The sequence below is a fragment of the Ammospiza nelsoni genome, chromosome 16, assembly GCF_027579445.1.
Source record: "Ammospiza nelsoni isolate bAmmNel1 chromosome 16, bAmmNel1.pri, whole genome shotgun sequence".
Taxonomy (NCBI): domain Eukaryota; kingdom Metazoa; phylum Chordata; class Aves; order Passeriformes; family Passerellidae; genus Ammospiza; species Ammospiza nelsoni.
In genome coordinates, this window is record NC_080648.1 from 17,687,050 (window position 1) to 17,714,566 (window position 27,517).

A 27,517-nucleotide genomic window follows, 5' to 3' on the forward strand; every position below is an offset into this window, starting at 1 on the left:
TCCTGCAGGGAGAGGCGACCAGCAGGACAAGGTGCCACCAGCTTGCTTTGGAGCTGGAAGGAGATTCCAGCCTTTAATTGGGCTCTGCTTGCTGTTGGGGCATTTTATTTTATTTTATTTTATTTTATTTTATTTTATTTTATTTTATTTTATTTTATTTTATTTTATTTTATTTTATTTTATTTTATTTTTATTAATTTATTTTAATTTATTTTAATTTATTTTAATTTATTTATTTATTACTTTTGGGGTTTTTTATTATATTTATTTTAGTTTTTACTTTATTTTGTGTATTTTGCTTTTATTTTATTTATTTTAATTTTTACTTTCTTTTGTTACTTTTATTATTTTATCTATTTTCATTTAATTTTTATTTATTTTATTATCTTAAAAAATTCTATTTATTTCAATTACAACTTTATTTAAATTGCATTTATTTTTTAATTGTATTTTTTTAATGTATGTATTATATATTTACTGATTGATTTCATCTCCTTGTTTTTGCCCCAAGTGACCACTCCGTCCTGCTGTGTCCCTGGCACTGCTGAGTCCATCCCTGGCACTCGGGAGGGGATCACAGCAGATGAGGATCCAGGTGTTTGCAGGGCCCCTGGGGCTCTCTCAGCTCCCCTCTGAGGGCTCTGCAGGGTTTTGGGGTCACTCTGTGGTAGGGAACTGCAGGAGTGCATTTCACCTCTTCCAGCCCCATAATTTGCAGGAGTTTGGCTCAGGAGGGCTCCGAGAGGTAGGGGTTAGGGTTAGGGTCAGGGTCAGGGTTAGGGTTAGTGCAGGAGGCCTCCAGGGGATGTGGCAGTGCCCTCCCTGTGTCTCACAGAGCTCCCAGTTGTCCCAGCGAGCTCCTCCCAGGTTCCGGGAGCCCTTGGAGGAATCTGGACCAGCCTGGGAAGCTCCTGCTGCAGTTCTGCCCCCATCCCGAGCTGTAACCCATCCCCTGGAATGGGGCTGCTGGGTGCTGGTGGCATGGAGAGGGCTCTGTGACAAATACCCCAGCCCTGCAGCCTATTTCTGGGGACATTGTCCCCTCGGTGACGCCAGGGCTCGCTCTGCCAGCTGTCACCCCCAGCCCGAATTCCTATCGCATTAGCACCCGTGCAGTGCCTCTGGATGGGGATTTGGTTTCAGCTGGCTCCCCGGAGCAGAAAGAGTTAAAAATAGCAAATCCACCACCCCTCATTCCCTGGCTCTGACGCAGACTCCCAGGTCGGAGCTACAATGCCGACAGGAATAGGGTTTAAAATAAAACAAGGGAGTGCTCTGCACTCTGCAGAGGGAGAAAGGACCTGGAGGAGCCCCTGGTTCTGTAAAACAGGCAGGAGTTTGTCTGCCTGGCAGGTAAATGGTGCTGGGTGTTAGAAATGAATACTCCACTTTATAAATTAAGGAAATTTATTAAATTATCAAAGTATAAATTTGGGAAAAGCCACAAGTCTTTTCGACTCTGAGCCAGGCAATCAGGGTTGGGGATACCCAGGATTTGGCCTCTATTGCACCAAAGTCCCTGTGGGTCTCCAAAATGTCATTTCTAAGGGGTCTTCTGTTTTATACAGTCTTTTGGGCAATGGAAGGGGGCTCTTCTTTAGCATATTTTAGCATATTATTGTAGTTTTTAGCATATTATTGTAGTTGTTTCTTTCTTGCTGCCATGTTTCCCAGTGGATAATTCCTGGAATCCTGGCAGGTGAAAACTTCCCAGGATAAACTTCTTATGATGCCTATCAAATACCTCCTGCTGGGGCCTTGTCAGATGGAAAAAATCCCTTGAAATATCCATCCCTGGAGCCAGTGTCCTCCTGGTGTTGGGATCTCCATTCTCTATCACCGTTACTGCTTGTTGCCCGACATTGGCTTGGTACGCAAAATGGTGTGGTTTTAATTTCTTTTAGCATGAATGATTGTATATATAATATAATAATATGTAGTATAATAATATATATTGTAACATATGTCACATATATAATATAATCATATATCATATATCATATATAAAATCATATATCATAGATCATATATTGTATATCATATATCACATGTTATATGCTATATAGTATATAGTATATAGTATATATCACATGTTATATGTTATATGCTATATATTATAATATTGTATATTATATATATTATATAGAATATGATAATATATTATATAATAATATTATATTGTAACTTATATCAAACTGGGCACACACAGAGATCTGTGAGAGGGAATTCAGGAGGTTCTCAACCCCAGGGGAACCATGGAGGAAGGAGCTCAGAGCACTCTGCTCTGGAGCTCTGCACCTCACCAGGGCTCAGCAGGGCTGGTCTCAGCCTCCTGGAGGTGCAGGCAGGGACAGAGCAGGCAGATCCTTCTCCCAAAATTGTTCCCAGACTCTGGAAGCAACAGTCTGCTGCAGGGTGGCGAGGTGCCAGCCTGGCTCTGCCTCATCCCACGGGGCTGCTGCTCTGATCTGGCACAGAAAATCCTAAATCCCCACGTTTCTCCCTCTCTCATAGGCTGGCCTAGTTTAAAAAAAAAAATGTCAGCTCCTGGCTTTTCTTTTGTAATATTTTAAATATAGCAGCCTTTATGTCTGTGATGGATGCACCATATGTTTGGGAAACGGCCCCGAAATGCACCGGGCTGGTGGGTGGAGGTGAAAGGGAAAGAGCATTTCCACACGGGAAGCTGCAAACACAAAAACACAGCAGCAGCAAACAGCAAATCCCTGCTGCAGCAGCCAGCAATAATCTCCTTTCTGTCCTGCCTGTCCCATGTGAGCAGCAATGAATGTTTCCATTGTGTCACCTCCTGTCCTGGCCACCCTGGCACTGCCCAGCAGGACGTGCCACATCTGACAGCTCCTTTGCCTTTTCCCTTCCTCAGAAATCCCCTTTGCTGCTTTCTCTTTGGGGTTTTTTGGGGGGGGTTTGGGGGGGTTTTCAGCCAGAATGGTTCCTGCTGGAGCTGCTGCAGGCTCAGGCTGTCCCACTGCAGATCCCTGGTACCTGTCCTCAGCCCATCAGGAGCACTCAGCCCTCCCCAGCTTAAAAATGTAAATATTAAATAAGGAACTACGTGATGCTTTTGGATTTTACTGGGGGGAAAGCATCAGGAGAGAAAATCTTCTGTCCAGAGGTGAATCTGGGTCCCTGGTGCTGCTGCTGGCCTGGCTGGGGGTGGCTTTGGCACCAGGGACAGTCCCTTTCCAGCTGCAGAATTTTCACTTTACTCACTCAAAGCTCCATCTATCACTTGCCCAGACCTTCAGCACTTACATATTTCCTTCCATCTCCTGTCTGTGTGGTTTAATGTACAGACAATGGCAGTAACATCCAACAAACAGTGATATTGCACATCATCCTCACCCCACAATCAGATCTCCCTGAGTTACACATCGTGTTCTTCCATCTCTTTGCATTATCCACCTGGTCCCTGAGCAAAGGCAACCCCACAAATGGATTTGTCTGTACTCGAGGCAGAACTGACCACAGCATATCCCAGAACACTTATTTCCCCTCAAACCACGACACCCCCCCAGCCAGGGCTGTGTCCCAGCCCCGAGCACAGCCCCTGCTCCTTTTGTCTGCAGAAATCTGGCCCCAGCAAAGGGATGAGCTCAGGCTTTGCAGCTTTTGGCCAGCACCTCCAGTTTGGATTCTTTACTCTGCACATCCCTCAGCTTCAGGAGCCAAGTGCAGCCCCTTGTGGGGACCCCCCAAACCTGTCCAGCCCAGCTGGAGCTGGAAAGAGCTGAAATCCTGTGGGATGGGGATGGGTGCAGCCTGAGGCAAAGCCTCCCCTCCTGCTCTGCCTGGCTCAGCTGCCTCAGCAACCAAATCCAGGGCAGGGGATGGAAATCCAAATCCAAGGGGTTCTGTCCCTCCAGACCTCCCTGCGGGGGAACTCCTGGGACACAGGGGATGTGCTGGGATTCAGCAGAATTCCTGGGATACTGGCAAATTCTTGGGATGCAGTAGAACTCTTGGGATAGGGGAATTCTTAGGATAAATTGGAATTCCTGGGATGCAGTGGAGTTCTTGGGATACATTGCAATTCCTGGGATACAGGCAAATTCCTGGGATACAGTGGAGTTCTTGGGATGCATTGGAATTCTTGGGATACATGAGGAATTCCTGGGATATAGAGGAACCTCTGGGATGCAGCGGAACTCCTGGGATACATTGGAATTCCTGGGATACAGGCAAATTCTTGGGGTACAGTGGAATTCCTGGGACACAGTGGACCCCTGGGACACAGTGGAACCCCTGGGATGCAGTGGAATTCCTGGGATACAGAAAAATTCCTGTGATGCAGTGGAACTCCTGGGATTTAGAGGAACTCCTGGGATCCAGTAGAACCCCTAGGATGCCGTGGGATTCCCAGGATCCAGCGTGTTGCTGGCCCTGCCCAGCCCAGGTGTCACTCTGGGGAAGCTCTCAGCCCTGCTGTGCCTTCCTGTCTGCACTCAGAGCATCCAATCTCCCTGCAGCTCTGAGAACAAGAAAAGCAACTTTTCCCTCTTTTTCTCGGGGATCTGTGAAGATGCCAGCAGCCCCCAGCGCTTCCATCTGATCCCAAAGCCCCCAAGACACTGCTGGGATGGGGCTGGGGGCTCCTGCAGGCAGGAGGTGCCAGCTCTGAGCCCCGGGGGGGGGTTTGGGTGTCCCTGGCACATTCCAGCCCTGCCTGTGTGGGAAGTAAACATCCTGCAGCAGCCAGGTCAGCCCGGGAGACAATCACAGCTTCCTCCACACTCATTTGGAGAATAATTTCCACAAACGCAGCCAGCAGCAAATTCTGCTCTGCAGGCAGGGCCTGGCTTTATTTTTTGGGATTTTTTTTTAATTTTGTTTTGTTTTGTTTTGGGTTTTTTGGGGGGTTTTTTGGTGGGTTTTTTGGAGTTTTTTTGTTGGTTTTTTTTTGTTTGGTTTGGTTGGTTTGTTTTTTGTTTTGTTTTGGGTTTTTGGGGTTTTTTGTGTTGGTTTTTTATTTGGTTTTTTGTTTGTTTGGGGTTTTTCTGGGGTTTTTTTGGTGGTTTTTGTTTGTTTTTTTGGTGGGGTTTTTTTGGTTTTTTGGGGGGAGGTTTTTAATTTATTTTCCTTCTATCCCCTTGTTTTTTCTCTTTGTCTCTTTCCCTCCTTTGTCTCCTCTGGGTGTTTCTCACCTCCCTCCTGTCTCTTTGTGCAGCGTGTCCCCGTGTGACCCAGCTCCCACCCTGGCTCAGTGTGCTGCCGTGCCCTCACCATGCTCTGGCACCTTTTTGGGCACCTGTGGCATCCAGCCTCACTCCCTGCAGCCCTGCTCCAGCTCAAGGGGGTTCCCTGCTTCCCTCCCTGGTGTGGTGGCAGTGCTGGCCCAGCCCTGTGCCCTCTGCCATGGTGGCACCCTCACGTCACCCAGGGCTCCTCTGTGCCCTCTGTCCCACCCAGGCAGTGGCAGCAGTGGGGGCCAAGGGGCCACTGTGGGCCAGGTGGGGCAATAATTGGTGCTGATCTAATTAGGCGAGCCCAGGGCTGGATTAGGAGCTGTGACAGGGGAGGGGTTTTAGCTGTAAGCCACAGATGGCTTTGCTGGGAGCCAGGAGAGGCTGCCATGGGCTGGAGGGGTTCTAATCCTGCCTGGAATACACTCTGGGCTGACTGCTGGGATTGGGAACAGCCCAGGGGCTGCTCTGGGTGCTCCCAGTGCCCCCAGGCACTGTCCCAGCCTCAGGGGTTCAGTGCCAGCACTGCAGGAGCAGCTGGGGCTGCTGCAGGCTCAGGCTGTCCCACTGCAGACCCTGGCACCTGTCCCCAGCCCATCAGGGGCACTCAGCCCTCCCCAGCTTAAAAATGTAAATATTAAATAAGGAACCACGTGATGCTTCTGCATTTTACTGGGGGGGAAGGAACAGGAGAAAAAATCTTCTGTCCAGAGGTGAATCTGGCATTTTCTCCTTGCTGGAAATGGGTTTTATCTGAGGGAGCTCCATGGAAGCAGTGCCTGAGCACTGAGATGGTTGTGCAGGGCTCAGTTCACCTCCAGAGCTGAGCATCCCAACTGCTTCCTGGGCCCTTCCTTTATCTCAGAGGGTTTGGCTGAGCCTTTCCTGGGTCAGCTCTGTCGTGCTAGGCCCTTCCTTTACTTCAGGGGGTTTTGCTGAGCCTTTCCTGTGTCCCTCACCCAGCTCTGTCCTGCTGGGCCCTTCCTTTATCTCAGAGGGTTTGGCTGAGCCTCTCCTGGTTCTCTCACCCAGCTCTGTGCTGCTGTCCCCTCCTTTATCTCAGGGTGTTTTGCTGAGCCTTTCCTGTGTCCCTCACCCAGCTCTGTGCTGCTGTCCCCTCCTCACAGGGACCTGGGCTGGACTCTGAGGTGTTTTCCAGCCTGGTTAATTGGGATTTGTGCTGGAGCAGGCACATTCCAGGCTCAGGGCACCCCCACAGGGCCCAGCCCAGGCTCTCCCTGCCCGCTGAAGGAGCAGCACCATTGCCTGCCAGCCCATCCTGCCCTTCCTTCCCAGGGCGTTCTTGGGGCTGCAGCCAAGCCCTGGACAGCAGGCAGGAGCCTCTGGCCCTGCTGCTGATGAGAAAAACCCACATCCCGTGGCCTGGAGCTCCCACCCTTCCTCCCTGCACCCCTGGGACACAGCTCAGCTCTGCCTGAGGGGAAATCCTCACCCTGGAGCATGTGGGGGTGTTCACAGGGGTCCCAGGACCAGGGAGGAGACAAGGGTCTGACTCCATGTTTCAGAAGGATGATTTATTATTTTATGATATATATTATATTCAAACTATACTAAAAGAATAGAAGAAAGGATTTCATCAGAAGACTTGCAAGGAATAGAAAGGAATGATAATAAAATCTTGTGACTGACCAGAGAGTCTGACACAGCCGGACTGTGATTGGCCATTAATTAGAAACAACTAACATGGGCCAATCACAGATGCACCTGTTGCATTCCACAGATAATCAATGTTTACATTTTTTTTCCTGAGGCCTCTCAGCTTCTCAGGAGAAAAATTCTAGCAAAGGGATTTTTCAGAAAATATCATGGCTACAGAGCCAGCTGGGTCCCCTGCAGGGGTTTGGCGTGCAGGGTCCTGCAGTGGAGGAGTGTCAGGGTCAGGATGGTCGGGATGGATGGAGATGAGAGATCTGTGCAGCCAGGGCTTGGAACTTGTGGGTTATTGCAAAGGGTGCAGGGCCCTGCTGGGAGCTGCCAGCCACAGCTCAGAGCAGGCCTGAGAGAAGTAAAGAGAGTGGTAAAGAGGATAAGAGAGCGAGGTTCCCGTTATAAATCTTCTTCTGGTCATGGAACTTGGGGTTTATTGCAAAGGGCCTGGGTGCAGGGCCCTGCTGGGAGCTGCCAGGCACAGCTGGAGCAGGACTGGGAGAAGAGAGGGGGAGAGAGGATGAGAGGGTGAGAGAGTGGGGTTCCCATTACAATACCATAAATCTTCTGTGCTGAATGTTCTGATTCTCACTAACCAGTCTAGTACAAGATACAAATCCTGTAGCATTTACATACAGCCTATAAGAATCATTATATTACCATACTGTGTTACATTTTAAACCCTAAAAACTCCTCTTTGGGCCCCTTCTGCCAAGCTGCAGGGTCTGCTCTGAGCCTTGGGCCTGTCTGCAAGCAGAGAGTGTTCCATCACAAGGAGATCACCTTCAGCTGGCCACACCATTGTTTTCCAGTTGTTCAGTAACTGAGGGATCTCAAAGCTCGCTTTCATTTCAGTCTCGATTATAGTTTCTATATTCTCAAAATCTTTTGCCAGACAATCATATCGATAAGGCTTTCCTGTTCCATACACCGGGGACATCCATCGGGAATGCACACCGGGAGTGAAAACTGGGAGTGCATACCGGGAATTCCCACTGGGAATACAAACCAGGGGTGCACACCGGGAGTGAAAACTGGGAATGAACACCGGGAATATCCATCGGGAGTGCCCACCGGGAATTCCCACTGGGAATACAAACCGGGAGTGCACACCGGGAATTCCCACCGGCAGTGCCCACCTTTCCTCACCCTCCCCTCATCCCACCCCAGCCCGTGCTGGTGCCACCACCCGCAGGAGGGTCTCAGAAGAGATTTCCAGCCCCAGGGAGCCTGCAGGGGATGGGGTGGGCACTGGGAGGCACTGGGGAGCTGCTGGAAGGGAGTTCAGCCCCACGGAGCTGTGGAGATTCCTGCCAGCATCACCTGTCAGCATCCACTGACATCCAGCATTGCAGGGCTGGATCCATCCCATGGTGACACCCACATGTCCCTAAACACCCCAGGGCTGGATCCATCTCCTGGTGACACCCACATGTCCCTAAACACCCCAGGGCTGGATCCATCCCACAGTGACACCCACACCTCCCTAAACACCCCAGGGCTGGATCCATCCCACAGTGACACCCACATGTCCCTAAACACCCCAGGGCTGGATCCATCTCCTGGTGACACCCACACCTCCCTAAACACCCCAGGGCTGGATCCAACCCTTTGCTACAGGTGCCAGCTCTCAGTCCCTGCATCCCCTCTGGCACCCACCAACCTCAGTTTCCCATGGTGACACTGCCTCTCCTTATTAATTTCAGGGTGAATGCTTTGCTTTGCCACAGTCCCCTTCACCTGTGGCTCTGCCAGCATTGTGTGAATGTTAATTACTGTTAATTAAGCCAGGCATGCCCATCTTCCTGTGGAGATGCAGTGTTATAATCCTGCTGGCAGCAGGGCTGGGTGGGAATTTCCAGCTTCCCTGTGGATAATGATCCAAACCCCACCTGGAGCAGCTCATCCCTGATAGACCCTCCTGGAGGGCCAATGGGCTGGAAGAGGGAAATGCGTGGGAAAGGAGCATTATCTGCTCTGGTCCCAGCAAGGAAGGAGGGATGGAGCTTTAAAAATGCCTCTGGGTGCTCAGGGAAAGATGCTCCTGGTTTGCTGTGCTCGGGTGTGTGGAGCTGTGGGGTTTGGGGCTGCCTGGGGGGACCCAAGCTGCTGGAGGAGCTTGTTCTGGGCTTGTTGTGCCCTGCTGTTTGTGTTGGTGGTGAGCAGCAACCCCTCCAAATGGAAATTATCCCCTGTTATCCTTGCACTCCTGAAGTGCTCGGAGTGTTCCAGAGGTTCAGCATTTCCCCATCCTGCTGGAGGCTGGACGGGGGCAGGAAGAGCACAGGAAACCAAACAAGGTCCTTGACCCTCCCGAAGCCAAGGAGGGCATTGCAGAGGGGAACTGCAGATTGTGAGCTCGGAACAGCCCTTGGGCAGGGTCCCTGTGCCCTCCTGGGGCTGTTGGGGGCTGTCCCCTGCCAGGGTCACACACTGAATGGTCCCTGTGCATTGGGGGTGTTTGGGGCTGTCCCCTGTGGGTATTTGGGGCTGTCCCCTGTGGGTATTTGGGGCTGTCCCCTGTGCATTGGGGGGTGTTTGGGGCTGTCCCCTGTCCCCTGTGGGTATTTGGGGCTGTCCCCTGTGCCCTGGGGGTGTTTGGGGTCTGTCCCCTGTGCCCTGGGGGTGTTTGGGGTCTGTCCCCTGTCCCCTGTCCCCTGTGGTATTTGGGGCTGTCCCCTGTGCCCTGGGGGTGTTTGGGGTCTGTCCCCTGTGCCCTGGGGGTGTTTGGGGCTGTCCCCTGTGCCCTGGGGGTGTTTGGGGTCTGTCCCCTGTGCATTGGGGGTGTTTGGGGCTGTCCCCTGTGCCCTGGGGGTGTTTGGGGGCTGTCCCCTGCCCAGCTCACCCCCTGCCTGGGCACGGGCACCGCTGCCTGACCCCAGGGCAGCAATCCCTGACCGGAGGTGCCACCTTAATCCGGATCATTGGCAAATCTGCCCGGTGCCCACGCAGCAGCCCCTTGGCACTCCCTGCCTGGCTGCACCCAGAGCCCACCAGGACACGGGCACAGCCCCACAGGAGCCCTGCCCTGGGCATGTTTTGCACTGAGAGTGCAGCACAAACCCCTGAATTGTTGTCCCAAACCAGCTCTGAGCAGAGTGGGGGCAGATTATGGCATTCCTTGGGCAGCTCCCACCCCCTCTGCAGGGCTGCTGTGTCCCAGCCTGCGAGGCCTCTAATGCTATTTACGTTATTAGGGGATTATTGGGTGTAATGAGCTTTGCCCCGCTCAGCTGGCCCTGTGCTGGGGGCTCTGGGCTGTGTAATACTTCCTGCACGGGGCCACCAGGCGGGCAGCTGCTGCCTGCACACAATGCCCCAATGTTCCTGCACACAATCCCAGCCCGGCCCGGGCGTTCAGCACAAACCAGGGAGCTTTGGGCAGCGCTGAGCAGAGCAGGAGGGTGCCCTGAGCCGGGTCCTGACCCGTCCCCACGGGCACAGCCAGCAGCGGTGGCTCAGAGCCAGCTCTGGAGCGCAGCTAAAAGCATCTCTGCCATCCCCAGCTCCTCTCCATCACAGCAGCCAGGGCTTGGGATGTGTTGCTATGGACACCAGGAAGTTTTCCCTGGAGACCAGGAGCCCTCACCAAGCGATGCCTGCGTGTTCCGACACAGACTACTATTATTATTATTTTTTAAATTATTATTATATCAGTGTGTTCTGACACAGATTATTATTGTTATTGTTATTATTATTATTATGTCTATGTGTTCCGACACAGATATTATTATTATTATTATTATTATTATTATTATTATTATTATTATTATTATTATTATTATTATTATTATTATTATTATTATTATCATCTTGGTCTCCCCCCTTTCTTTGTGGTGAATGTTTCAGTGTGGATGGATTCCTGGCTTCCCCCTCTGCCCTGTTTTCCCCTCCCAGCTTTGTGGATTTCCATGGCTGTGTCCCAGGGCTTGGCTCCTTCTGGGCCAGGGTGTGAGCAGTGGGTGCGTGGGAGGAAGGCTCAGCTCTGTAACTCTTGCTCTCCTGGAGACCCCTGCAGGGAACATCCCTGATTTATTCCAGCCTTGGGAAATCCTCCTGGTCCCCTCAGGCAGCTGCAGAGCTCCTGGGCACCCATTACACCAGTAACCATCACAGGAGGTGCTGCATTCCTGCTCTGGGGTGGGGGTTCCCTGCTCCCTTCCTTTTGGTTGGGACCTCAGAGTGATCTAGGTCTGGACTAATTATTCTCTGCCGGGCTTGCTCCACGCCTTGTCACTCCTCTGCTGGCACTTGGTGTCCTTTAGGTGCCTCTGAGAGCTCTGGGCTTGCAGGGAAGGGAAATCCCAGCAGCTCCTGGACATCCAGGCTGGGTCTGAGCAGTGCAGGAGGCACTGGGATCTTCCTCAGCCCATTCCCAGCAGCTCCTGGAAGCCAAAGCTGGGTCTGAGCTGTGCAGGAACTTCCTCCCAGCCCATTCCCATCAGTTCCAGGAATGGAGCTCTGCTCCAGGAGGTTCAGCCCCTGTGGCTCTGGGCTCTTGGCACAGGGAACGGGATTTTACTGTGCCACAGTCTCAATGTCATTTTGACTTTTCCTGCCTGGCTTTTGAAGCTGATAATGGGCTGTTTCTGTTCCCTGTCACTTGATCTGCCCCTGGGTGAGCGAGGAGCCTCTGATGAGTGATCTCCTCTGTCCTGTGCCCCCTGTCCCTGCTCCGCAGGCACTTCACAGGCTGCCTTTCAATCAGCTGCTTCTCCTGTTCCTGGGAATGCAGTTCAGCCCTGGGTCAGAAGAGCTCTGGCCCATTGAAATCCTCCTTTTTGCTGCTTGACCTGCCCAGGTTGTGACTCCCTGTCGGAAATCTTGCAGCAAATGAATCCTGTGGTGCTTGGCGTGGTGTCAGCCTGGCTGGGGCTCCTGCCCTGCCCAGCACTCCTGGGAGGGGCAGGGAGAGCAGGGATTGCTCTGTTTGCTCCATGGGTCTGGGAGGGAGAGCAGGAATTGCTCTGTTTGCTCCATGGGTCTGGGAGGGAGAGCAGGAATTGCTCTGTTTGCTCCATGGGTCTGGGAGGGAGAGCAGGAATTGCTCTGTTTGCTCCATGGGTCTGGGAGGGAGAGCAGGAATTGCTCTGTCTGCTCCATGGGATTGGGAGGGAGAGCAGGAATTGCTCTGTTTGCTCCATGGAATTGGGAGGGAGAGCAGGAATTGCTCTGTTTGCTCCATGGGATTGGGAGGGAGAGCAGGAATTGCTCTGTCTGCTCCATGGGATTGGGAGGGAGAGCAGGAATTGCTCTGTTTGCTCCATGGGTCTGGGAGGGAGAGCAGGAATTGCTCTGTTTGCTCCATGGGTCTGGGAGGGAGAGCAGGGATTGCTCTGTTTGCTCCATGGGATTGGGAGGGAGAGCAGGAATTGCTCTGTTTGCTCCATGGGATTGGGAGGGAGAGCAGGAACTGCTCTGTCTGCTCCATGGGATTGGGAGGGAGAGCAGGAATTGCTCTGTTTGCTCCATGGGTCTGGGAGGGAGAGCAGGAACTGCTCTGTTTGCTCCATGGGTCTGGGAGGCAGAGCAGGAATTGCTCTGTCTGCTCCATGGGATTGGGAGGGAGAGCAGGAATTGCTCTGTTTGCTCCATGGGTCTGGGAGGGAGAGCAGGGATTGCTCTGTCTGCTCCATGGGATTGGGAGGGAGAGCAGGAACTGCTCTGTTTGCTCCATGGGTCTGGGAGGGAGAGCAGGAATTGCTCTGTTTGCTCCATGGGTCTGGGAGGGAGAGCAGGGATTGCTCTGTTTGCTCCATGGGATTGGGAGGGAGAGCAGGAATTGCTCTGTTTGCTCCATGGGATTGGGAGGGAGAGCAGGAATTGCTCTGTTTGCTCCAAGCGTTTGGGAATTGCTTTCAGACACTTAAGCTACAAGAACGTAAAAATTTGGTGGGTGGTTGGTTGGTCAATGATTTATCATCATAGTTTGTATTTTTGTTTGGTTTTTGGAGGGGGACCAGTTCTGGGGCTAATTTTATGTTTGTTTAGGGGTGGTTGTAGAGTGATGGTTGATTGTCATTTTTGTTAGTAGGAAATATAGAGGAAGGTTAATTGAAAGTGTATTGACGACAAGTGATTTGGATAATGTAGGGATATATGGTTTAATTATTTGATTAATAAAGTAAAAATAAAACCCTCCCACAGAGCAGGAGGGTTTCATGTGGAGCGTGGGGTGAGGTTGCTGGGCATCCCCTGAGTGTCCCAGAGGGGTGAGGAGTGCAGGTGAAGCCCAGCAGTGTCACTGCAGGACATGAAAGAACACGAGCTCACACCGCTGTTCTCAAGGTGAAGAAAAAAGGGAAGTTTATTTTCTGATCTAACATTTATAGATTTCCAAGAGTGACAGTGGATTGGAGGGTGACAGTGCCACCTCTCCAATGACACTGGTCAAACCAACAGCCCATCAACTTCTCTTTTATAAAGGAATGCAAAACAATTGAGAAAGAATTGAGAAAGGATACAGACAGAAGGCTAAAAGATAATAATGAAAAACTCATTACTCCCTCCAGAGCTTTACAGTGATTGGTCATTAAGTTAAAACAATTCACATGAAACCAATGAAACAATCACCTGTTGGTAAACAACGTCCAAACACATTCCAAAACAGCAAAACACAGGAGAAGCAAATGAGATAATTATTGTTTTCATTTTTCTTTGAGGTTTCTCAGCTTCCCAGGAGAAAATCCTGGCAAAGGGATTTTTCAGAAGAAATTGTTTTCAGTTTTCTTTGAGGTTCTGAGTTTCACAGGAGAAAATCCTGGCAAAGGGATTTTTCAGAAGAAATTGTTTTCATTTTTCTTTGAGGTTCTGAGTTTCACAGGAGAAAATCCTGGCAAAGGGATTTTTCAGAAAATGTGACAGTGACATCGCTGGGTGCTGTCCCTCAGTGCTGGCCCTGTCACAGCCAGGCTGAGCTCAGTGCAGTGACACCCGGCCATGTCCCCCACCCTAACAGAGCCTTCCCCTCTCTCTCCTGCTCTCCCCCGTTGCAGTTCCCTACCAGCAGAGCCCCTACAGCTCCGGGAGCAGCTCCTCTGCCATCCAGTGCTACCGCTGTGGGGACACCTGCAAGGGCGAGGTCGTGCGCGTGCAGAGCAACCACTTCCACATCCGCTGCTTCACCTGCCAAGGTAGGACCAGGCTCCCCAAAAAGCTCCTGGCCAGGCTGTCCCACAGCCCTGGGGACAGACCTGTAGATCCCAAACATGCCCATCGGTGTCTGGGGTTGTCATTGTCTCCTTCAGCTGCTCCCAGAGCAGGAGGAGTGTCACGGTGTTCACCGGGGTCTCATGTTGAAGGGAGAGACTGAGATCTGACTCCATGTTTCAGAAGCTTGATTTATTATTTTATGATATGTATTACATTAAAACTGTACTAAAAAATAGAAGAAAAGGTTTAATCAGAAAGCTAGCAAAGCTAAGAATAGAAAAGAATGATAACAAAAGCTTCTGTCCCAGACAGAGATTCTAAGCCAGCTGGGCTGTGATTGGCCATTAAGTAGAAACAACCCCATGAAACCGATCACAGATCCATCCACCTGTTGCATTCCACAGCAGCAGATAACCATTGTTTACATTTTGTTCCTGAGGCCTCTCAGCTTCTCAGGAGGAAAAATCTCAAAGAAAAGATTTTTCGTGAAAAGATGTCTGCGACAGAGGAGGAGCAGGGGGAGGAGGCAGTGCCAGTGGGGGAGATGCCCAGAGCAGCTCCTGACAGAGCTGGGGCTGGGTGACACATCCCTGTGACACCCCTGTGACATCCCTGCCACCTGCCCATGGCCTGCAGCTGGAGCTGGTGCCCCCAGGGCTGGCAGGAGTGCAGCAGAGGTTCTTTGGATGCTGCTGAGCAGCAGGAGAGAGCTGCAGGGCTGTAAAGCTCATGGTGCAGAGCTGCTGCTGCTGCTCAGCTCCTTTATGGCAGCAGCTGCTCTCAGCCAGCTCCTGCAGGCTGTAAAATTCCCCATTCCAGGGCTCTTTAAAAGCCTCTTCCAAGCTCCCTGTGCCAAGCATGATCCCCATCCCCCTGGTCCCCCTCTTGCCAGAACAGAGGGGTTGGCTGCAGGTGACACTGTCCCCACCCTGCTGCAGCCCTGTCCCCCATGGGGGCAGCCCCAGGTTTTTGGGACTGGGATCTGTCCTGGGATGCCCTCAGGGCTGCCTTGCACCTGCAGGGCCCCGTGCTGAGCTCACTGCCCTGCCCCAGCCCGGCCTGGAGGCTGCAGCAGGAGCTGAGCATCCAGACAAAGAGCTCAGACAGCTTCAAAGGGAGCAGGAGCCAGCAGGGAGAGCCTGGCAGAGCTCACTGCCCGATTTCCAAGTGAAAGGGAATAAATAATGAGAGGAAATCCTCCTGTCTCACCTTCCCTTGCAGCTCTCACCTCCTGCCACCTCTGGCTGGCTCCAGCCCCGCTGAGCTGGCACAGGAGTGAGTGAGGGATGTGCTGTTCCACAGCAAACAGGGCACACAGCAGCCTCATTTTACATTGCATTTGCTTCCTGGTGCTGTCCCCGAGCTGCTGGCCTGTCCCTGCGTTGCTGGCCTGTCCCTTGTTGCTGACAGGCTGTTTGGGGGACCCAAATTCCCTGCTGGGTACCCCAAATGTGACCGTGTTCACAGGGGTCTCAGGTTGAGGGGAGAGACGAGGATCTGACTCCACGTTTCAGAAGGTTTAATTTATTTTTTTATGATATATATTACATTAAAACTACACTAAAACAATAGAAGAAAGGATTTCATCAGAAGGCTGGCTAAGAATAGAATAGCAAAGAATGATAACAAAGGCTCTGTCTTGGACTCTCTGTCCAAGCCAGCTGAGCTGTGATTGGCCATTAATTAGAAACATCTAGCATGAGCTAATCAAAGATTCACCTGTTGCATTCCACAGCAGCAGATAATCAACATTTACATTTTGTTTCTGAGGCCTCTCAGCTTCTCAGGAAGAAAAATCTTAAAGAAAGGATTTTCCATAACAGATGTCTGTGACACCCAGCCCCGCGGAGCAGCTGGGCCCGGAGATGCCCAGGGCAGGAGCTGCTCCCTGTGCCCTGCAGCTCCAGCTGTCCCCTGCCACCCAGGGACAGGACAGAGGGGCTGAGGGACAAGCACAGACCAAGGTGGGCTGTGCCAGCAGTGCCCGGTCACTCTGGTGTCCCCTCCCCACCCCAAGGGGACAAACCCAGACCAAGGTGGGCTGTGCCAGGGGTGCTCAGTCACTCTGGTGTCCCCTCCCCACCCTGTCACCCTGCAGGATGGGCTGGGCACGGTGGCCACCCTGTGCCAGCCCAGTGCCAGGTTGTGCTGCCCTGCAGGTCCCTCTGGCTGCAGAGGCCGTGGGAGGGAGGGAGGGAGATGATGCTGAGGCCAGGGCTGGCCACGTCTGCTCGGATTCCTGTGATGGGCTGTGCACCGCCCACGCTCCCCGCAGCAGGGCTGGACACGTGGAGAAACGAGCAGGGAGAGCTCCGAGCGTTGCCAGGAGCTGCTCCCGTCAGGGCAGGGCTCCGTGGCACTGCAGCACGGGGCTGGCAGGGACATCACCGCTGCCCAGCTGTCCCCAGCCCTGCCCTCATCTTCCTCACCCCGCCGAGGGGCTGAGCCCGGGCAGGGCAGCAGGTCCGGGCGGGGATGCCCGGGCCGTGCCCGTGCCCCTCCGTGCTGCAGGAGCGCTGCAGTGCGGGGGCTCCTGCGGGAGCGGCCTCGTCCCGCAGCCCGACACTGACATCTGCTGGGAGAGCCCAGAGCCCGGCTGGCCAGGGAAACCCTCGGAGATGGGAAACCCTGGGAGATAAATGCCTGCAGGCCAGGGAAACCCTGGGAGATAGACACCTGCGGGAGAGGGGAAACCTTGGAAGATAGGAAACCCTGGGAGATACCTGCAGGAGGAGAGGGAAACCCTGGGAGATGCCTGCAGGTGGCTGGAGAAGCCCTTGGAGATAGGAAACCCTGGGAGATGCCTTCAGGAGGCAAGGGAAACCCTCAGAGATGCCTGCAGGAGGTTGGAGAAACCCGTGGAAATAGATACCTGAAGGAGGCAAGGGAAACCCTCAGAGATGCCTGCAGGAGGCTGGAGAAACCCTGGGACATAGGAAACCCTCAGAGATGCCTGCAGGAGGCTGGAGAAACCCTGGGACATAGGAAACCCTCAGAGATGCCTGCAGGAGGTGAGGGAAACCCTGGGAGATAGATGCCTGCAGGAGGCTGGAAAAGGACCCACCCTGATGGCCGCACGTCCTCTCCCCAGTGTGTGGCTGTGACCTGGCCCAGTCAGGTTTCTTCTTCAAGAACCAGGAGTACATCTGCACCCAGGACTACCAGCAGCTGTACGGGACCCGCTGTGACAGCTGTGGGGACTTCATCACCGGCGAGGTCATCTCTGCCCTGGGCAGGACCTACCACCCCAAGTGCTTTGTCTGCAGCACCTGCAGGTCAGTGCCGGCTGCTGGCCCCTCTGAGAGGCAGGAGCAGCCCCGGGGGTCCCTGCTGACCCCTCCCCACGTGTCCCTGGACGCAGGAAGCCGTTCCCCATCGGGGACAAGGTGACGTTCAGCGGGAAGGACTGCGTGTGCCAGAACTGCTCCCACGCCCTGCTCAGCACCAAGCCCATCAAGATCCACGGGCCCAGCCGTAAGTTGTGCTGTGCTGGGTGCACACAGAGGGGCCACGTGTCCCTGCAGGGGTGACAGGGCGGGTTTGGGGTGACAGGACAGGTTTGGGGTCACCCTGCAGCCCTGCAGAGCCAGGGTATCACCGAGGGGTGGGAGGAGGGACGGGGCAGTCCTGCAGCTCCACCCAGGATTGCAGCGGTTTTGGGAACTCCCCTGGCCTGCTGGTGACCTGGGCAGGTGCCACCACCCTGGCAGAGCCCATGGGGAGGTTCTGGAGCTGTGTCCAAGCTGCTCCAAGTGGCTGCCCTGGGAATGCTCCTGGGGCTGTCACAGCACTGGCGTTCCTTGCTGGGTCTGCCAGCACTGAAAGGTTTATTCTGCTCATGCCCTTGCCCTGGTGAACCCCAGAGATCTCCTAAAAGTCAGCTGGAGCGATGGACAAGCTCTTTAGGGTGGGTTTGGCCTTGCTTTTGACCCCAGGTTGGGAGGACCTTCCCTTCCTGCCCTGGGGGTCAGTGCCTGACACAGAGTCCTGCAGCCAAGGCTGGGTGTCACCTGTGCTCCTTGTCACCCAGTCACCATGGTGACACTTCTGGTGGTGGGATTGGTGCTGATGGACCCCTGTGAGCCCCCCAAGCTGCCTCCCTCCCGAGCCCTGGATGGAGGGGACGTGGCAGGGTTGGACTGAGCCAAAGGACAGGAATTCCCTCATCTTCAGGCCAGGCTCTGCCTCCCTCCCGCCTTCCTCTCCCTCCCCATCCCCTTCCCGAGCTGCAGCGGGGTTACCTGAGGACACCATGCCCTATTCACGGCAGCTGCAGGCACACAGAGACTGTCCCTGGTGGCCCTGGTGGCCCTGGCAGTGCCACCAGCAGGGTGGCAGGGAGCTGTGCTGCATTCCACAGGGAAGGCATCCCTAGGAGCAGCCTCTCCCTGCAGCCCCAGCCCTGCAGCACCCGAAGGAGGGAGCAGATCCTGCCTTTGTGCAGGGCTCAGAAATGTTCCAGGCGGGGATTTGGGACAGAGCGGGCTGGGCTGGGCTGGGCTGGCTGCTCCTGCTTCCCCCGTGGCAGGGATGGGGTTAAACAAAACCCCCTCCAGGCAGCGCTGGAGCCCAGGGGAGGGAAGGACAAGGAGGAATCAAGGTCAGGGCTCCGGGCCGTGTGCTTCCTGCCGGGAGCCAGGGGAGGAAGGGAAGGGAGGCCGGAGCGGGGCCGGACGCGGGTGGACAGCACAGCCCTTCCTCTGCCGGACACTTCACCCTTGGGCACCTGCCAGCCCACGGGGCCCTCCCACAGCCCAGCACAGAGTGAAACAGCCTGGAAAACACCCTGAGGTCATCGAGTCCAAACTGTGACACAGCAGCTCCTCCTCAGCTCAACGCTGGCACTGGGTGCCAGGTCCAGGCTGTGAAACCCAGCGGGGACAGTGACCCAGCCCCTCCTGACCAATCAGTGCCCAGGCACTGCTTCAGATAAGAGTTTGTTCCTGGTGTCCAGCTGGCCTGGCTCAGACTGGGCACCCCGAGGGAAGCCCAGGGCTGTGGCTGGGTGCCAGAGGTACCTCTGAGGTCCCAAATTTCCTGCGCTGGGGACAAGCAGAGGTGACAGAAATCCACGGTGAAATGATTCCCACGAGGCTGCCTCGGGAGCAGGGTGTTTGCAACAGCATTGTGGTATTTCCAGGTTTCCCAGAGGGAGGAGGAAGGAATGAATCTGACTCCATGTTCTTAGAAGGCAAATTTATTATAATTTATTATAATTTATTATAATTTATTGTATTATTAAACTATACTAAAGAATAGAGAAAGGATACACACAGAAGGCTGAGATACTAATGAAAACTCATGACTCCTTCCAGAGTCCCAACACAGCTGGACCAGCAAAACACAGGAGAAGCAAATCAGATAATTATTGTTTTCATTATCTCTGAGGCTTCTCAGCTTCCCAGGAGAAAATCCTGGGTGAGGGGATTTTTGAGAAAATATGATGGTGACACAGCATCATCCCTGGCTCATCCTCCAGGGCAGGGCTTTCCCCTGGGGGTGAGGGCACTGCCAGGGCTATCACAGGGGTGTCCTTGCAGTGGCCACATTCCCTCCTGTCCCCCCAGACTGCGCTGGCTGCAAGGAGGAGATCAAGCAGGGCCAGTCCCTGCTGGCCCTGGAGAAGCAGTGGCACGTCAGCTGCTTCAAGTGCCAAACGTGCGGGGTCATCCTCACCGGCGAGTACATCAGCAAGTGAGTGCCACCTGGGGGCTGGGGCCGGGGCTGGGGCGGGGCTGGCTCTCCCCTGGCACTCCCCTGGCACCCACCCACCCCTCTGTGCCTCTCCCCAGGGACGGCATCCCCTACTGCGAGTCCGACTACCACGCCCAGTTCGGCATCAAGTGCGAGACCTGCGACCGCTACATCAGCGGCCGTGTCCTGGAGGTGAGTGAGTGCCAGGCCCTGGAGGTGAGTGCCAGGCCCTGGAGGTGAGTGAGTGCCAGGCCCTGGAGGTGAGTGAGTGCCAGGCCCTGGAGGTGGGTGAGTGCCAGGCCCTGGATGTGAGTGAGTGCCAGGCCCTGGAGGTGGGTGAGTGCCAGGCCCTGGAGGTGAGTGAGTGCCAGGCCCTGGAGGTGAGTGCCGGGCCCTGGAGGTGAGTGCCAGGCCCTGGAGGTGAGTGCCCTGCTGCTCTGGGACCCCTGGCTCTGCTTGCTGTGGGAGGTTTTGAGGAGAGCAGAACGTCCTGCAAGTTTCCAGTGGGGATGAAGCTGTCTCTGGTTTCTCCATGGGACGTGGAGGCCTCTGGGGACACCCCAGTTTGCTCAGTGGTCACTATGAGGGTGGCAGGGTCACTCAGGGACAGGGGACAGGGCCAGGCCAGCGTGTCCTGCCTGGCTCAGGCTCCTCTCTGCTCCCCTCACAGGCAGGAGGGAAGCACTACCACCCCACCTGTGCCAGATGTGTGCGCTGCCACCAGATGTTCACAGAGGGAGAGGAGATGTACCTGACAGGTAACATGGGGGGTTTGAGTTCTCCTGGCACCTCCTGGCCAGGGCCTGGCACCTCCTGACAAGGGTCTTTGTGTGTGCAGTGCCAGGGATCCTCTCCCACAGCTCTCCAGCTGCTGTGTGCGCAAATCCCTGCTCTCCATGAGCCCTGCCCCTGAGCTGGGAACTCCTCCTCTCCCTGCACACCTGGGCACAGCCCAATCTCTGCTCACTGAGCCCAAACATGGGGGTGTTGTGGTGTCCCCAGCTCGGTGTCACCCCAGTTTAACCAGCAGCAACTGGTTGGGCCGCCCCAAATCCACCTGAGTTTGCTGTCCCAGCTGAGGCTTGGCCCTGCCCTGCTCCATTCCCTGTCACAGACACTCAGTCCTCACTGCCCTGCACGCTCCTGTGGCACTGCTGGAGGTGGCAGGGGGACCTGGCTGTGCCCTGGCAGGGGGTGGCAGTGTGTGAGCACTGTCCCTTTGCTGCCCTGCAGGCTCTGAGGTGTGGCACCCCATCTGCAAGCAGGCAGCCAGAGCAGAGAAGAAGCTGAAGGTAGGCACCAGAGTGACAGGCATGTCACCAGGGTGAGGGGTGGCACGTCCCAGGTGCCATCGTCCTGTGTCCCTGCTGGAGCTGAACTGTTCTGGCAGTGCCCACAGCTGGGGTGGCTTCCTGAGGCTGCCCAGAGGATGGTGGCTGGCCGTGGCTGGGGCTGTGACAGTGACATTCAGCCCCAAGCCATCAATCTGCCTGCTCAGGGGTCCCTCCTTGCCCTGCCCTCACCTGCCCTCCCCGTTTGTGCCTCCACAGCACAGAAGGACGTCAGAAACCTCCATCTCGCCCCCTGGCTCCAGCATTGGCTCCCCAAACCGTGTCATCTGTGTAAGTCCAGCCTGCCCTCCCCAGGGGTGGCAGCAGCAGCTGCTCTTCAGTGGGACAAGCCCAGAATTTGGGGACAGCACGGACAAATCCCCCTGTCCCTGCAACACGCTGTGCCCCCAGTGCCATGGCACAGCTCAGGGGCATAGGAGGGGCACACCCCTGCCCTCCCAGCTCCTCTGCCCTCCCCTGCTGCCTCTCAGGCCTCTCCTCTGCCCTGTCCCTGCTGCTGGGGTGGCACTGAGCTCTGTCTGCCCTGTGCTGGCTCCACACTGCGCTCCAGCCTCCCCTCCCTTCTCTCCTCCTCTTCCTTTCCATCTCCATGTCTGTCTCTCCCTCTCCCCAGGCTAAAGTGGATAATGAGATCCTTAATTACAAAGACCTGGCAGCTCTTCCCAAGATTAAAGCCATCTATGAGGTGCAGCGTCCCGACCTCATTTCCTACGAGCCCTATCACAGATACACGTCGGACGAGACGCTGGAGAGATATAGCTATGGGGAGGTACTGATAGAGCTGTGGGGAGGAACCGAGGCTGCAGGAGCCCTGCTGGGGGGCAGGAACGGGCCCCAGGCTGGGCACAGCTCTGGGGGGCTCCTCCGTGCCAGGGGGAGCCGTGCAGGGAGGCAGGAGTGGGGCAGGGCCTGCCCAGGGCTTGGGGAGGGTCAGTGATGGAGGTGAAGGGATGCTGCTGTAGTCAGAGAGATCCCAGTGAGCTCAGGGCTGTGTGAGAGGAGTGATGGGCAGGGAATGCACCCTCACAGCCCTGGGCATGGCCCTGGCAGGCAATCCTGCCTGCAGAACCTCTGGGGCACCTCTGGAGCACCCAAAGTGGTGCTGGAAGAGGATTTGGTGGCAGCAGCACCTGAAGAGGATTTGGGGGCAGCACCTGCAGAGGATTTGGCAGCAGCCCCTCTCCCATGCCCACCCCGATGTTCTGCCACAAGCCTGGTGTCCTGCAGCCCACCAGGACGGTGCAGGCAGCGTGGCCATGGCCCTGTGTGCCTCCCCCTCTCCACAGAGGTGTCTGAGTTGCTCCTGCCAGTTCCTCTCCTGGCCAGGGCTCCCTGCCCAGCTCAGCTCTGGCTGCACCCCCAGCGTACCCCAGGCAATCCAGCTGCTGTGGGAGCCCAGTCTGTCCCTGTCCTCCTAACCATGTGCTGTCTCTCTCTCTCTCTCTCTCTCTCTGTTTTCCTCCTCACTTTGCCTCCTGCTGCCTGCAGTCCCTGGGGACCCTCTCCCCATACTCACAGGTAATGTCCCTGTGGGCACCGGGTCTGTCACCTGCTGCTGCCCCAGCATGTCCCCCTGCCCAGAGCCTCTGCTGTCCGTGCCCCCGGGCTGGAGGCTGTCCCAGGGTGTGGGGTGACAGGGGAGGGGGGCTGTTGTGTCCTTCAGGCCCCGAGAGAGCAGGGTCAAAGACCTCCCTGGCAGAATGACCTCAGGGTGCAGCTTCTGCCCCATGGAGGCAGCCCCAGTGACTGGGGACGAATTCAAGGGAAGGGGACAATCTCCAGGCACAAACCTCTGTCACCTGCTCCAAACCCTGGGCTGTGCTGCCTGTGCCTTGGCAGGGCAGGCTGGGGACCTATGCAGCCTCAGGGGACACTCAGAGCCAGTGCCAGTGTCACACGCAGGGCACTGTCTGACCCCCCCATGCCAGTCTAACCCCGCTCTCCACACCCTCCCCACGCCAGGACATCTACGAGAGCTTTGACCCGCGGCAGAGGCGAGCCTCCAGCCCCGGCTACATCGACTCCCCCACCTACAGCCGCCAGGGCATGTCCCCCACCATGCCCAGGTCCCCCCACCACTTCTACCGCTCAGGTGAGGATCTGGGCTGCGGCCCCACCGCCAGGGGGAGAGAGGATCACAAAGACATCGCTGGGATTTATTTCTGCGCTTTCTCATCTGGCCGGCGGCAGGCGGCCTGGGGTGGCCCATGATGGGAGCGGTGCCAGCTCTGCCCATCCTCTGTTCTCCAAACTCCTGTGAGCAGCAAGGAGAGGCCAAGGGGAATTTGGGGCTCGGGCAGGATGGGATGGGAGGCAGGTGGCCTCCAGCTCTGGTGCAGACCCCTCGGCTGCCCTGGCGGCTCTGGGAGGGGCACGCAGCAGATGTTTGTGCCCGGGGAGCTCCTTGCGCACGGAGCACGGCGGGGAGCAGAGCATGCCTGGGCCGTGTCTGCCGTCCTCTGGAGCTGCGGAGGAAGGACTGGAACCCTCTGAGCTCACCGAGAGCCCCCTGCACGGCCAGGGGCTCCTCAGTGCCTCTGCAGCACGCTCGGCTTTTCCCAGCCCCGCTCCGGGCTGTGCTCTGCACCCCGGGGATGCGGGAAGTGCCCCGCTCCATCAGCGCCGCTCCCGGGCCGCAGATCCCCGTCACTGCCGCTCACCCGGCTCACCGCCGCTGCTCTAACACCGCCGCATTTAACACCCATTTTCTTCTGCCTCTTGTTCTCTCTCTCGGTCACTCACGGCTGCTTCTGCTGGGCCCCGCGCAGGCACCGAGAGCGGGCGCAGCTCCCCCTACTATAGCCAGTTAGATGTGAGGTCCTCCACTCCAACCTCATACCAAGCGCCCAAGCATTTCCACATCCCAGGTAGGCTCCGGAGCGCGCCGCTGCCCGGGGAGCCGTGTCCGTGGCATGCCCGCATGTGCCGTGCCCGCTGTGTCGCATGCCCAGCTCCGCCGCCTGCCTAGAGCCAGGATCGACCCCTGGGAGAGGCCATCCATAAACAGGACCTTGAACCCTCCTCCTCCTCCTCCCCATCACCACCCGGAGGTCCCGGAGCCTCCCGGAGCCCGCTCGATCCTTGCAGCATCCCTCTTCTTCCTCCTCCGCCCTGCCCTCCTCCACTGTTCCCCACACCGAGATGAGTGTCCTGGTGAGATCCTGTCCCCATCCCTGCCTCCCCCAGGGTCACAGCCTGTCTGCCAGAGGCCTTTGCACAGCCCTCCGCTACAGATGACTATTTTATACCCCCCTAGGGCCCGCCGCTCCCTCCCCCCAGCGTGCGCTGGGCTTGCCAGATGCCTGCTCCCCTTCTGCAGGGATTGCAGGGGGCCACCAGGTAAGGGCCACCCCGCCCCGGCCACGCACAGCCCACGGGGACGGGGCAGGAAGGGACAGGGGGTTGGGAAGCAGGCAGAGCTGCCCATTGTCACCCCTCGGCAGGGTCAGAACCCGCAGCGCCCACCCAGCTGGGGCATCTCCCCGTGCCCCGAGAGCCTGGCACCCTCCCCGAGGCATCGCCAGTGCTCTGAGCACACCCGGAGGCTCCTCCAGCTCCGCTCCCACCCCTGCCCTGCTCATCCCATCCCTGCCCATCCCATCCCTTCCCTGCCCTGTCCATCCCTGCCCTGCCTGTCCCATCCCTGCCCATCCCATCCCTTCCCTGCCCTGTCCATCCCTGCCCTGCCTGTCCCATCCCTGCCCGTCCCTGCGGTGTTTATGGATGGCTCCCTCCCTGCTCCAGCTCGCTTTCCCTCCCGACTCGCTCTTTTCTCTCTCTGTGCTGCGCAAAGAGGCTTTGGCTGACGCTGGCTCGCCCCAGGTAGCTCGCAGGCGGTGCTGGCACCCCCAGAACGGTGCCCGGCTGCCAGGCTGTGCCCCTGCCCCGGTGCATGCTGTCGCTGGCTGCTCGCTGCATGTCCTGGCACTGCTGGGCAGCCGGGACCGCTCCGTGCCAGGGCTGCCGGCCCGGGGCACTCCCGGACACTCCCGGATCCCTCCCTGGGCCCTCCCGGAGCTCTCCCGGGGCCTTCCCGGATCCCTCCCGGAGCCTTCCGGGGCCTTCCCGGGGCCTTCCCGGATCCCTCCCGGAGCCTTCCGGGGCCTTCCCGGGGCCTTCCCGGATCTCTCCTTGGGCACTCCCGGAGCCAGCCCGGATCCCTCCCGGGGCACTCCAGGATCCCTCAGGGAGCCTCCCTGGATCCCTCTCTGGGCCCTCCCGGGTCACTCCCGGTACACTGGAGGGCCCGGGGGTGTCTCTGTGATGGAACCGTGACCTGAGGGTGGTGGCACCGGCAGGACCCGTGTCCTGTGCTCTCCCAGCACGCCCGCACTCACCTCCCTCTCTCCCTTCTTTCTTCCCTTTCTCTCTCTCTTGTCCCATCAGCTGCTGGCGAGAGCAACATCTACAGGAAACCGCCCATCTACAAGCGGCACGGTACGGTCTGTCCGTCTGTCTGTCCGTCCCTGTCCCCCTGTCACCCCTGAGCATGCCCTGCGCTCAGGGGCTGGGTGGGAGGTGGGGCAGGCAGCAGGGTGTGGGCTGGGCTCTGGTGGGATGTGTCTGCTCTGGGCAGCAGGGAGGGATCACAGCTGTCACTTTGGAGCATCCCTGTGGTGAGGGATGCAGCAAAGGCTGGCAGGGACACCAGGGATGGCTGTGGCAGGGGGAGCAGGGCCTTGGTGGGTAAGGGAGTCGGAGCAGCCTCGGAAAAGGGATGAAAAAAGCAATTTGCAGTTGAAAATGCAGCCCTGGAGAAAATGCAGCCCATCGTGGGCGGCTGCTCCAGCGTGTAACAGGCCTGGGGGTGTTGCAGGTTGGGGAGGGTGCTTGGTGACCCTCGGTGTTGGGTGGCTCTCAGTGTGGGGTGGCTCTTGGTGTTTGGGTGGCTCTTGGTGTTTGGGTGGCCCTTGGGGCTTGGTGGCTCTCGGTGTTTGGTGGCCCCCAGTGTTTGGTGGCTCTCAGAGGGGCTGGCTGGCTCTGTCCCCTCCTGCTCCTGCTCACGGAGGGACAGTTGCTCCCCTGGGCAGTAACTGTGTCTGTCTCCTCTCTCTCCCTGCTCTCCCCTCCCTCCTGCCCATCTCCCACTGCCTGCTGCTGCCTGCTCCTGCTGCTGTAAGTACTGCTGGGTGCCCTGTGCCTGCCAGGCTCTGCCACCTCCTGGCCCTGCTGCTCCTTCCCCTGTCACCCTCCCGGCCTCTGGTGCAGCAGAGCTCCCCCCTGGGCTCCCCTGTGTGCTATCGAGGCTCTGTCCCCAGCCTGAGCAGCCTGTGTGTCCATGCCATGAGGAGCCACCCCTGCCAGAGCCCCTCTGCTGCCATCTGTCCCTGGCAGAGCCCAGAGAGCCCCGTCCCTGCTGGGGCTGAGCCTTCCTCCATCCCCTCTGTCACCTCCTGGGGACAGCACAGCACAGCCTGGTGGCGCTGCTGGCACTGGATGAGCACGGTGCAGGACATAGCACTTGTGGTGCCGTGGGCTCTCAGCCATTTGGGTCCCTTCCCAGCCACCCCAGTGACATCCCCTGCTTGTCACTGTCCCCTCTGTCTGCCTCAGCAGTTGGAGAACTGATTATTCCCAGCTCTGTCCGTGCCCAGACACAAATCCCTGGCAGTCCTGGGGAGGGAAGAGGATCTGCCTTGGGTTGGGGGGGATCTCTGCAGATCCTCACCCTGGCTCTGTCCCCTCCTTTTGCAGACACCCCCTCTGCAGCCACCAAGAGTAAAACCAGCGAGGACATCGCTCAGTCATCCAAGTACAGCCCTGCCTACTCCCCTGACCCCTACTACCACTCTGAGTCTGAGTACTGGTCCTTCCAGGGCTCACCCAAAGGTAACAAATCCCCCTTGGGCTGGGAGGAAGGGAAACCCATTCGTGCTCCACGTTTTCTGGGAGGAAATCCCGCTTTGAGTTGGGTCTGGACACAAAACTGGGGTTGGGCTGAGATACCTGCCAAGGTGACCCCAAAACCCAAAGAGTGTCCAGGAGCCAACTGTCCCCACGGAGCTGGGGACTGTCTCCTCCCTGCCTGTCCATTTTTGTCCCCATCTGGCCCCTGCTGTGTCCCCATGGAGCTGGGGACTCCCCTCTCCCTGCCTGTCCCCCCTTTGTCCCCACCTGACCCCTGCTGTGTCTCCCTGCAGCTCCCCGGGCCCGGAGGTTCTCCTCAGGTGGGGAGGAGGACGGGTACGACCGGGGCATGCACAAGGTGAGTGCCAGCCCTGCTGGGCACAGCCAGCACCAAACTGTCCCCAGCTGGCTCAGCCACCCCAGAGGGTGCCACCACCATCCCCATGGCCCTGGGCCATCTGTCCCCTCCTGGCCACCCCGATCAGAGGCTCTGAAGGAGGGGACAGCATCCCCCTGCCCAGGAGATGCCCAGCCCATGCCAGGGGATGCTGTGCCCTCCTGTGGGTGCCAGGGAGGGCTGGGCAGGCACAGGAAGGGTGG

General features: G+C 56.7%; 1 protein-coding gene across 1 annotated transcript in view; it reads left to right on the forward strand.

The window, feature by feature from the left end:
* Window positions 1-27,517, forward strand: part of ABLIM3 (actin binding LIM protein family member 3) — a 45,512-nt gene that overhangs the window by 14,396 nt on the left and 3,599 nt on the right. The window contains exons 2-16 of the mRNA XM_059483415.1: window positions 13,868-14,005; window positions 17,116-17,299; window positions 17,386-17,498; window positions 19,592-19,718; window positions 19,817-19,910; window positions 20,389-20,476; window positions 20,952-21,010; window positions 21,269-21,340; window positions 21,684-21,839; window positions 22,559-22,588; window positions 23,033-23,162; window positions 23,839-23,937; window positions 25,457-25,507; window positions 26,765-26,899; window positions 27,211-27,275. Coding sequence (XP_059339398.1) covers window positions 13,868-14,005; window positions 17,116-17,299; window positions 17,386-17,498; window positions 19,592-19,718; window positions 19,817-19,910; window positions 20,389-20,476; window positions 20,952-21,010; window positions 21,269-21,340; window positions 21,684-21,839; window positions 22,559-22,588; window positions 23,033-23,162; window positions 23,839-23,937; window positions 25,457-25,507; window positions 26,765-26,899; window positions 27,211-27,275 — 1,541 coding nt within the window. The remainder of the gene's footprint in view (window positions 1-13,867; window positions 14,006-17,115; window positions 17,300-17,385; window positions 17,499-19,591; window positions 19,719-19,816; window positions 19,911-20,388; window positions 20,477-20,951; window positions 21,011-21,268; window positions 21,341-21,683; window positions 21,840-22,558; window positions 22,589-23,032; window positions 23,163-23,838; window positions 23,938-25,456; window positions 25,508-26,764; window positions 26,900-27,210; window positions 27,276-27,517) is intronic.